The sequence below is a fragment of the Capricornis sumatraensis genome, chromosome 1 (genome assembly GCF_032405125.1).
Source record: "Capricornis sumatraensis isolate serow.1 chromosome 1, serow.2, whole genome shotgun sequence".
Classification (NCBI taxonomy): Eukaryota; Metazoa; Chordata; class Mammalia; order Artiodactyla; family Bovidae; genus Capricornis; species Capricornis sumatraensis.
Window position 1 is genome coordinate 182,362,042 of NC_091069.1, and position 12,252 is coordinate 182,374,293.

At 38.6% G+C, this 12,252-nt stretch overlaps 1 protein-coding gene and 1 non-coding gene across 3 annotated transcripts in view; both read right to left on the reverse strand.

Annotated features, from left to right (window-relative positions):
- The window catches only part of CCDC50 (coiled-coil domain containing 50), a 77,926-nt gene that overhangs the window by 16,907 nt on the left and 48,767 nt on the right, over positions 1-12,252 (reverse strand). The window contains exon 6 of one of the 2 annotated variants that reach the window (XM_068977399.1): positions 7,050-7,574. The exons of the other annotated variant lie outside the window; for it this stretch is intronic. Coding sequence (XP_068833500.1) covers positions 7,050-7,574 — 525 coding nt within the window. The remainder of the gene's footprint in view (positions 1-7,049; positions 7,575-12,252) is intronic. 2 annotated transcript variants of the gene reach the window in all.
- Positions 9,834-9,905, reverse strand: TRNAY-GUA (transfer RNA tyrosine (anticodon GUA)). The gene has a single exon. It is a non-coding gene; the product is annotated as a tRNA-Tyr (tRNA).

Consider the following 12,252-nt stretch of genomic DNA (forward strand, 5'->3'; position numbering starts at 1 on the left):
TAAACCAAACCCCTGAGATCCTAATACATGTAGCATGGGTGAGATCTGGCCTTTGTTCAGTTCAGTTCAGTTCAGTCACTCAGTCGTATCCGACTCTTTGCAATCCCATGAATCGCAGCATGCCAGGCCTCCCTGTCCATCACCAACTCCCGGAGTTCACTCAGACTCACATCCATCGAGTCAGTGATGCCATCCAGCCATCTCATCCTCTGTCATCCCCTTCTCCTCCTGCCCCCAATCCCTCCCAGCATCAGGGTCTTTTCCAATGAGTCAACTCTTTGTATGAGGTGGCCAAAGTACTGGAGTTTCAGCCTCAGCATCAGTCCTTCCAAAGAACACCCAGACTGGTCTCCTTTAGGATGGACTGGGTGTATCACTTCTGGAACTACTAGTGCATTATATCCATCAAATTAACTGTACATGAACATAATTTTTTCAAAATGCCTTACTTCATGATTCACTTGCTTTAAATAAAAGAGGAAAAAGTAAAGGAAAAAAATACAACTAAATTCTGGGCACATGAAGAGTTTACTTATCTGGTGCAGCGTCTTATAGAACTTTACATCCAGCACTGTGGTAAAACCAAAAGCCACAGGCTCATGTGCCTTACCACAAGTGAAGACTAGTGAACCTGGGTTTCTTCCTGGGTTTCAATCAGGAAACAGTGGCATACTCACTCCCAAGAGTAGATAAACCTCCTTGAATTATGATTAGTTTGGTCATAACTAGAAAGGAAGATTTTAGGGAAAAATAACAGAATTAGATGAGCACTGGGAAAAGTCAGTGGACAAAATAGATTTCTGTACCATATGCCCATCTAAAGAGCCTCCTGGTATCTCAGACGGTAAAGAATCTGCCTGCAACTAAGGAGACTTGGGTTCGATTCCTGGGTAGGGAAGATCCCCTGGAGAAGCGCATGGCAATCCACTCCAGTATTCTTGCCTGGGGAATTCCACAGACAGAGGAGGCTGGTGGGCCACAATCTATGAGGTCGCAAAGAGTCAGATACTACTGAGTGACTAACAATATCACTTCCTGCCCATCTACAGGAAAATGACACTTCCAAGAGCAGTCCAAAGCCTAGTTGAGGACAAAGGGGAGATCACACCCTGTTCCTTCAAGTAAGCCATCTGGTGAAAGAAACACAGTGGAAATGCACTCACATTTTGAGAACTAAACTTTCTCTATGGCTGTGCCTCCTACTCTATATCATAAAACTAACTAAGAAAATATTTGGCTTTAATATCAGTAAAGGATGTTTGGAAGGCATTCAAACGCAATGGTAAAATGAAGAGTCTTAATTGATTTGAAAGGGTGTTAAGTCTATGACTTCTTGGCAGCTAAAAAGAGAATGACACATGGGAATTCTGGGGGGTTGCAGTGGTTAGGGCACCGAGCTTTCACTGCTGAGAGTGTGGGTTCAATCCCTGCTTGGGGAACAAAGACCCTGCAAGTTGTGCAGCCAAAAAAAAAAAAAAAAGAGAGAGAGAGAATGATACACAGATCAATGGAGCAAAACAGAGAACCCAGATGGATATATGGTCAATTGATTTATGGCAAAGAAGGTAAGAATACACAATGGAGAAAGGACAAGTCTCTTCAGTAAATACCGCTACGAAAACTAGACAGCCATATTCAAAAGAATGAAACTTGACCATCTACTGACACCATACACAAAAATTAACTCAAAATGGATTAAGTACTTGAACATCCGACCCAAAGTAATAAAACTCCTAGATGAAAACAGAGGCAGTGAGCTTCTTGACGTTTTTCTTAGAGATGACTTTTTGGATTCAACATGAAAATCAAATGCAACAAAAGTAAAAAGAGCAGGTGGGACTACATCCAACTAAAAAACTTCTTCATAGCAAAGGAAACCGTCAACAAAACAAAAAGGCATGGAAGAAAAAAAGAATGGGAGAAAACATTCACTAATCACATATTTGATAAGGGGTTAACACCTAAAATACATAAATAACTCATACAACTCAATAGCAAAAACACAATCTGATTAAAAAATAGGCAGAGGATCTGAACAGACATTTTTTCAAAGGAGACACACAGACGGCCAACGGGTACAAAAAGGTGCTGAACATCACTGTATCATCAGGGAAACGTAAATCAAAACCACAATGAGGTATCATATGGCACACCTTTAGAATAACTATTATCAAAAAGACAAGAAGCAACAAGTGCTGGCAAGGATGTGAAGAAAAGAAAATCTTTGTGCACCGTTGGTGAGAATGTAAATTGGTGTAGCCACTATGAAAAACAGTATAAAAGTCTCTCAAAAAAATAAAAATAAAAAAAAAATTAGAACCACCATACAATCCAGTAATTCTACTTTTGGAATTTATCTGAAGGAAATGAAAATACAAACTCAAAGATATGTACACCCTGTATTCACTGTATTATTATTTACAATAGCCAAGACATGAAACAACCTAAGTGCCCATTGATGGATAAATGGATAAAGAAAATGTGAGATTTACACAAACGCATACACACACAGAGGAATATTATTCAGCCATAAAAAGAATTAAATCTTGCCATAAAGCTGAAACTCCAGTACTTTGGCCACCTCATGTGAAGAGTTGACTCATTGGAAAAGACTCTGATGCTAGCAGGGATTGGGGGCAGGAGGAGAAGGGGACGACAGAGGATGAGATGGCTGGATGGCATCGCTGACCCAATAGACCTGAGTCTGAGTGAACTCTGGGAGTTGGTGATGGACAAGGAGGCCTGGCGTGCTGCGATTCATGGGGTCGCAAAGAGTCGGATACGACTGAGTGACTGAACTGAACTGACTGATTTACAAACACAGGAATGGACCCTGAAGGCACCTTGGTAGGTAAAGTAAGAAAGAGAAAGATTCAGTTCAGTTCAGTCACTCATTCGTGTCTGACTCTTTGCAACCCCATGGACTGCACTATGCTTCCCTGTCCATCACCAACTCCTGCAGTTTACTCAAACTCATGTCCATTGAGACAATGACGCCATCCAACCATCTCATCCTCTGTCATCCCCTTCTTCTCCCACCTTCAATACTTCCCAGCATCAGGGTCTTTTCAAATGAGTTAGCTCTTCACATCAGGTGACCAAATATTGGAGTACCAGCTTCAGCATCAATCCTTCCAATATTCAGGACTGATTTCCTTTAGGATGGACTGGTTGGACCTCCTTGCAGTCCAAGGGACTCTCAAGAGTCTTCTCCAACACCACAGTTCAAAAGCATCACTTCTTTGGCCCTCAGGTTTCTTTATAGTCCAACTCTCATGGAAAAACAGACTGGTTCCAAATACATCAAGGCTGTATATTGTCACTCTGCTTATTTAACTTATATGCAGAGTACATCATGAGAAATGCTGGACTGGATGAAGCACAAGCTGGAATCAAGATTGCCAGGATTTATATCAATAACCTCAGATATACAGATGACACCACCCTTATGGCAGAAAGCGAAGAAGAAATAAAGAGTCTCTCGATTAAAGTGAAAAAGGAGAGTGAAAATGTTGGCTTAAAACTCAACATCTGATCAAATTAAGATCATGGCCTCTGGTCCCATCACTTCATGGCAAATAGATGGGGAAACAATGGGAACAGTGACAGACTTTCTTTTCTTAGGGCTCCAAAATCACTGCAGTTGATGACTTCAGCCATAAAATTAAAAGATGAAGATGCTTGGTCCTTGGAAGAAAAGTTATGACCAACTTAGACAGCATATGAAAAAGCAGAGACATCACTTTGCCAACAAAGGTGTGTGTGGTCAAAGCTTTGGTTTTTCCAGTAGTCATGTATGGATGTGAGAGTTGGACTATAGAGAGAAAGGTAAATAACATATAACTTCACTTATACGTGGAATCTAAAACATAACAACAAAACAAAAAATCCTGAGCCCAAAGATACAGAGAACAGATTTGTGATTGTCAGAGGAGGGATTGGAAGATAGACAAAATGGGTACAGAAAGTCATAAAATACAAAATTCCAGTTATTAAATAAATAAGTCATGGGGATATAATGTACAGTATGGAGACTGTATTATACTGTCCATCTAAAGGTTGCTAAGAGAATATATCTTAAAAGTTCTTATCACAAGAAAATAGTTGTAATTAAGTATGGTGATGATGTTAACTAGACTTATTCTGGTGATAATTTTGTAACATATACAAATATACACTTGAAACTTATATGTCAAATATACCCCAATAAAAATAAATGTTGTTAAATTTTAAGGTAATTTCTCCCTAGGTTAAATATTTAGAGGGAGAGAGAAGAGTTTATTTGAACTCTCTGTTTGGAACTTGTAGATCTCATTAAGCAGAAAATTTCTACATCCTGGAATATTAGATTTCTAGACTGACAAGACTGCGGACTAACTGCAGCATATTTCATACCAAAGGTGAAAAGAGCTTTTCTAAGTACCTATGAAGGAATTTCAGATAGTACACTGTAAGCCTGTCATTACAGAAAATAGAGATGCTTCTAAATGTTATTAAATATAGTTAATTCAAAGAAATTAAGAAAACGGTGGTCTTCATTTTGGTAACCTAAACATAATCTGGAAACCAGCTTTCAAAAAACCAGGTAAGCCATATTTTCAACAGTTCCACGATGACTTTTTAATCAAATTCTTGCTTATCTTTTTCTGTTCATCATTCTCCAGTTTGAGAAAATAAGAACCTCCCTTAATAAACAAAGAAAGCTTACCTTTAAAGAAATTTTGATAAAATAAAACTGCTAAAAGCACTGGTATTCAAGATAAGCTTATCTCAAACTATGGAATAAGCCAATATGATGACACACGGATCCTGATACCATTCACGCATATTTTGTAAGAAGCCAGTCTTGGGAAATATCATAGAATGGTGTTTAATGGCTCTGAGAGGCTGGAAGTTAAACTGCAGAAAATTAATAAGCTGTTTCAATCTAATAGCCCAATAGCAATGTTACCCTCAAAGGTAGCATGGATTTACTGCTCTTTAGAAAATTAGCCAATCATATATTTAATTTAGCAATTTTCTTCTGTGTTCCTTTTTCAACGGATCGTCCCACAAACCAGTGCTCTTGGAACTAGCTCTCTGTTGTCCTGCTGCTTTCTTCATTATTAGGTTAAACAAAACTTTGGCCTATGCTAACAACTTTAAGAACTTTTACAACAGCAAGAATAGACACCAGTACATGATTATATTTTAATGTAATCTTCTGACCTATTCTAGGGTGGTGGGTGGCTCACAAAATCAAATGCCAACAAAGTCTTTGTAGGTGAAACCTGCAAAGTAAGCTGAAAATAAGATGACAGACGCTAGCAGCTATGTTGCTGCCATTTTACTAACTGCCTAGTCACACTGTTTTTAAAACTCTTATGCTATTAAATTAAAAGGAACAAAACATTTGCCTACAACTCCAGTAGTAGGGTTTGTGAGTCACTGAGTTTCTTTCATATTATTTCCACCCTTTCTGAGTCTGTTTAAAATACCCTTGAGCATACTAAAAAAGCCATAGAGGTTAACCAGCCCTCAGAGCACACTTAGCAGGTAGCAGTCACAAAATCAGAAACACAGAGGTCGGTGAAATCACCCTTCCTCCCTGATACTTTTTGGACTCCAATGTCTTTCTAAATCTGATATAAAGTAACTTTAAAAACATACTCCAGGTAGATTTTATCACTTTCTCCTCTATTGCCCCAGAGCTCTTTGTTCAAAGTGTATCAAATTTGCAATTGCTTATTTACATATCCACCTTTGTGGCTTGACTCATGAACTGTTTGAGGCTCAGATCCAAGCATCTATCCCTGAACATAAAGCCTGAGGCAAGAAGATTTGCGCCATATAGATACTTGCTGACCTGGATTTTCATTTTCTTGATCACCAAGCCCTTTAAAAACTTAAAGGAGTAACATGACAGGAAGAGATAAAATGATAGGGGGAACCAAAAGAATCAACATGAACCTGCAACCTAGAAACCACTCTCCAAACCAGAAGCAGAGGTTGGCTGGGCAACAGTAAATGGAAGGAAGTAAGAAGAGTCCCCTCCTTGGTACTTTCCCCTCAATAACCCCTGAGTCTCTGTAAACATTCCATAAGAGCAAAACAAAACTAGGGAGATGAGTACGGTCTAATTGAAACACCAGACAGCCAGTGCTACGACTTGTAGTGGTACAGCCATATGGAAAAACATCACAGCAGCAGTTTCCAGAAAGGCATGGAGAGAACCATTATTATGTCAGTGACGGGCTTCAGAGTAGGGCCTCAGGGATGCCAGAAACTGGAGGCTCATTCACCTCATTCCTAAGTAAGTACCAAGAACTTAGCTGACACTGGTGCTTCAGAGCACCAGCTGTAGAGCTGAAGCTGGTTAAAGCACAGGAAGGAACTCAAAACAACTGTTTTCAAACTCTACGTACATAAGAATCACCTCCTGGTAAAACAAGCCCGAGTCGCCAGGCTGCACTCAAGGGATTGATAACACATATCCAGAAATCTGCATTTTTAGGAGATAGCCCAGCTGATTCTGACGAAAACACACTACAGGCTCACTATTTGAAAAACACTATCTTAAAAGACCGTCTGTCTCATCTCTTACTTCACAAATGAGAAAGATGAGGTGAAGAAAATCCAGTACTTCCAGCCCTGTAAGTCTTCTTTGGAGGCAAATATTATGAAGGTGGTGTCATTAGACCTTCTGAGTTCATGGAATCAAAATCAGAAACTCAATAGCACTGCTTTAGTATCAGAATCTCTGATGTAAGGTCTTGGCAGTTTAAAAATAGTACCTGGGACGAGTACCTCCACTGCAATTGTGGGGCTGGAAGAACCCTGCAAGGAGTGTGTATTCTCTTAGAAAGCAGAAGGGAAAAGGTACAGATATTCTCCTTCTTGAGATTTGAGATTAAGTAAATACCTTTTATAATATCTGGTCCAGGATTTATTTCAAAGCCATAAGCATAAACCAGAGAGAAAGGCCATGTTGTCTACGGTGCTTAACAGATACATTTGTTTGCATGTATATACAAGGTAGCAGCACTTCCGATCAGGCTGGCCTTCATTACCTGTGTCTTGGAGCGGGAGCTGCTCCTCACTCTCTGAGAAGGGAGGGGTCCGGGGCCTGCATTTCCTCTCTCTGTGCTCACCTTGCCCATGGTCCCTCCTATAAACGGCTTCCTTGCAGGGAAGCCCCGCTTTCCGTGAGGTTTTGGGAGAGAGCTGGTCTTGATGTTTGAACTGTTTTTCCCAGTTCCGAGTTTGATGGCTAGAGTGAGCCTCCCAGTCATCCGATTTGGTGCTCAGAAACACCTCACCGCTGATCTTGGGGAGGGGAGGTCTCCGGAGCCTCTCGTGGCCACAGCGTTTTCTTTCGGGCTCAGTGTTAACTTGGGGATCATCCCTCACTTGACCCGAGCTAGAAGATGACGGAGGTTTCTCTGACGAACAGTGCTCTTCCAGTCCTCCCAAGTTCTCCTGGGGATGTCTAGGTCTCTCCCTCCTGTGCTTCACAGTCTTTTCCTCATGCTGGAGTCTACAAGGCCTTGAGCTTCCTGAACCCAACTCCCTTGCCCTCCTTGACCGTGGCTGGTCTGAGCCGAGGTGGAGGAACGTGAAAAACAAATGCAGGTTAGCTTAATGATTGAGTATGAACTCACTACAGGATGGAGACAGGCCTCCAGCTTAATATACTTTAAAATGAAGAAGACCATTTTTTCAGTTTAACAAACTGAAATGAATGGATGAGTATTTGCCAGAATGGTCCGTGCATACATGAAGGATTCTAGGTACATAGCCAAAAAGGTAATAAAACTAAAATGAAATTAAATGAAATAAATCTGAAAGAAGAGCTTGATCATGATTAGGGAAGGATTAACATAGTGCTTTAATATTTGCCAATAACAAAAATTCCAGTCATTAAGTGTTCTATTCTATTTATAAAATCAATTTGGAACTAGTATATGGTGGGGGAGGACAGTAATAGAAAAAGAACTATACTTTGTGATTCCAGTCAGAGACTTTCAAATATTCTTATTGGAAATAACAATGAATTTAGATCAGAATATTGCTAGTTTCTACTTGGTTCAGACAGATGATCCACAGATTTTGTATTCCTCCATCCTCTCCCCTTAGGTGGCCAAAGCAAACATCCCCAGAAAAATTACAGTTCAGTGTGGAAGAAGAGGGAGCAAAGGAGAATTTTACGTGAGTAAATGACCCTGTTATCTTTGGATGACTCTGTTTCAAATCTTACTTGAAGCTGTGCAGAGGAAAATAATTAAAAATAGATGCCATAACGGAATACATAAAAAGAAGCCAATTCCCAAACCCATTTCAAAAAACTTTATGATACTGTATTCTGTATATAGAAATACAACAAGTGCTAAATATACAAGTTCCTAAGTTTAACACAAACTAGAGAAACAGCACATACACAGTGCTTTGTTGTCAGGGCTTTTTTAGGAACAAGCACACTATGAAAACAAAGGAAATGAATTAACAACGCATATTCCAAGAGCATATTTAACATTTCCAAAGATTTTTACTATAATGGGGAAATAACAAAAAGAAATCCTAATTCCATGGAAAATTGCTAAAACAGCCAAGATTCCCCATTGGAATTAGTCATTTGCTGAACTGCATTTGAAGCAGCTCTTGCAACTATACCTTTCCTTATTTATCAGGGTTTCCTTGTTTGTTTGGTTTGGTTTTGGGCTCTTTGCTTTTGTTAATGTTTGTTATTGTTAATCTAGTGAGGGAATTCAGGAAGGGGAGATATGGATATGTGTTAAATGCATCAATGATGCCAAAAAAGCTTGCACTCAAAACTCTAAATGGTTTCTTTCTGAGCTTTCCAGAAGAAAAGAACATTTGCTTCAAAGACAATGTCTAAATTAAAACCTGTCTTCTAAAAAGTCTGTAGAGGTATTTATCTTCATAATTTACGACAGAATTTATTTTTTACATAAAGCAAAAGTGAAACAGAACAATTTCTCTCTGTAATAAAAAAGTATGCTTTACGCAAACTATTATTTTACGTGTATCTTGACAACTGAGAAAGAATCTATTTACTACTGCTGTGAATTAACGTAATACTGACCAGCTACTTAAACGATGATCACAAGGAGGAAACAATGGTTTAGTGTTAATACCAACGTTCCCACAGAAAACTGCAGGAGTGAAGCCTGCCTATAAAACCCAAACAGAGAAAAGAAAGGTTTTGTTTTTCACATGGACTTGCGAAGTCATGATTGTTTTATTTTTACTTCTTTTAATATGTTAACAGATATTAAAAGTTGTACTTTAGGGAAGTGTGTTGCAAGAATTAGAACTGGGCTATTACTACATTTTCATAGAGTTGATAGGGAGAAATATTTATTGTGATCACTTGTGAAATCTTTAAACCTGGGGCAAAAAAGAAGACACGGATGGAGGAATGTTTGAATCCTTTAAAACCCTGTCCATTTAAGGATTGAGACTTCTATATTTCTTGAGACCAAGTTATTTGGCAAATATAATTAACTTTCTTATAGGCAATACATACATATGTATATACCTATACATATATATATGTATGCATGTGTATATATATATACACACACACACACATACACATATATTTGCAAACATTTTGTATTCTTCCATGTTTGTCTTTCAAAATAAAATGATTTTTGTTTAAACAGACCAAATATTATTTAATACACATATTACATTAAAGTGAAATGTGAAGTCATTCAGTCGTGTCCGACTCTTTGTGACCCCATGGACTGTAGCCTACCATGCTCCTCCATCCATGGGATTTTCCAGGCAAGAGTACTGCAATGGGTTGCCATTTCCTTCTCCAGAGAATATTCCCAACCCAGGGATCGAACCTGGGTCTCCCGCATTACAGGCAGACACTTTACCATCTGAGCCACCAGGGAAGTCCACTTTACATTAATATATATACAAATAATAGTACTTTAAAGTTTAATAAGTCTTCACAAAAATTCTATTGTTTAATCTTTTCAACATCCATGTGAAGGATATATTTTTAGAATCTCCATTTTACAAATGAGAAAAAGGATTACAGTGATTATAGTGGATAACTTCCTTAATATTACTATTTTTCTAAGGAAGGGATGTAACTTGAATCAAGGTCTAATGACTCCAAAGACAATGACTTAAAAAAAAAATCTCTAATATGCCAGCCATACAGCTGAGTGGCTTTGAAAGAGAAACATGGATTCATAAATAAGATACACAATTTCAGTTGATATAAATCTGACAGGGGTTTTGGATAATTCCAAATTTGTAGAAAATCTATAAATGATTACTTTTTAAAGATTAATTTATTAAAGTTTAAGTAAAATTAAAGTTAAAATGACCACTTCCACATGATTCGCTGTGATTATTATGTAAGACAGACAAAAATTATATTGCACGCAAAGGCAGAGAAGTACAATTCAAGAATATCCCTTATGTGTTGGGAAAGGACCACTGCAAAGAACATACAGCTGCTTTGTAAATGTCAGCTGGACTACAATGTGGTTTCTGTGGAATTCACCTCGGTCTAACTCAAAGGCATAGAAACGAAGATCACATGTTCAGCAACGTATCATCTCCCAGCAACAACACAACTGAGGAGAAATTCCAACAGTACTTTACAAGTACACATTCAGGAGACCCCTAGATCCTTTTCCCAATGCCCCCGCCCCAACTCCAAGAAAAGCACATACAGCATTCTCTGTAACTTTACAAAAGCACCAAATACAAATTTTTTAAAAATTTAGGTGTCCCTGAAAATCTACTGAATTGTTAACACAGTCTACAGAGATAAATCACAATGACAATACTCTGGTCAAAACCACCAGGTTTGACTCCCAATTCAAGTAACTGTAAGGTTTTAAAAGAGGATTGCTAAAATCAGTACTTTAGTGTACTTATTTACCAACCTAATGTTTTTAGATTCAAGTTTAGAATGGTTATATTTTTATCTGCAATGAACGTGCCTTCTGGCAAAAAAACAAAAAAAAAACAGATCATATCTCTTAAGGTTTTAAAGCTGATGAGTAACTCTTTACCTTTTGATCTCTAGTAGAGAAAAATACTGGCAGTTTTTCTTCTTGAATGATATATCACATGATTTTATTAGAAAAACCCGGATAAGGAAAATGGCTATCAAAAAAAGAGTTGAGCATTTCACGTGTGGAAGAACACACCAAGCCACAAGTAGAGAATCAGTCTGCTGACTAAGAGTTGAGCTCTACTCATTTTGAAAGATTTGGAACAATGTGACTGGAAGACTCAACTATAATAGTCCTATTATCCACATACACATACTTTCCATTCTACTCACCAAAGAAAAATACCTACTTACGTTTTATGATACTATAGAAAAGCAACAGACAATTAAGTTTCACGGGCCTTGGGGATTACTCATCTTAAAATCTTTACTCTCTAGAAGCTGCCTTTAGATGTTATTTGGTTGGTATTTGGTATCCTAAGTATGGTCTCCAACTGAGCTACCACAGAAGCCAAGTTGGTTCAGAGGGTAAAAATCCACCTGCAGTGCGGCAGACCTGGGTTTGATCCCTGGATTGGGAAGATCCCCTGGAGAAGGGCATGGTGACCCACTATAGTATTCTTGCCTGGAGAATCCCCAGGCGCCTGGCAGGCTACAGTTCATGGGGTCACAGAGAGTCAGATGCGACTGAGAGACCAGGTACAGCATAGCACATGGTCTCCAAGCTGAACTACAGTTAAACGCTGACACTAAAACTATATGAGATATCCTTCCTTTGACATGTCTTTAAAAAGAAGCAAATAATACTTGCAAATACTCATTTCCCAACACACTTTTAAGATAAAGAATCACCGTTACCACAAGCGCTACCACCAGCACATCACCACCACACTGCAGAAGCAAGCACTAGAGAAGGGGTCTCTAGAGAACTTTCTATATGGTAGAAACAGCAAAGAAGCATCAAAAGCAAACACTCAACAGAAAATCATAATATTCAATTTTGTCACCAGCAGGATGATCCATTGGCCAAGGTTTGAAAGATGAGAGGCATGGGAAAAAAGCTCTGGTATCCAGTAATCCATAAATGCTGTACTTCCTTTATCATTTATGCTACTTTGAGGCTTCAAACAGTACTGCCCAGATTTCCTTGAGGCAGAGACTCCTCTGCCATTTTTCCGTACCCTAGTTTATGTGCTTAGAATGTAATATAACATTCTAAGTAGCAACAGTGCAAAAGAACACATGTCAGATTTTGCTAAACTATA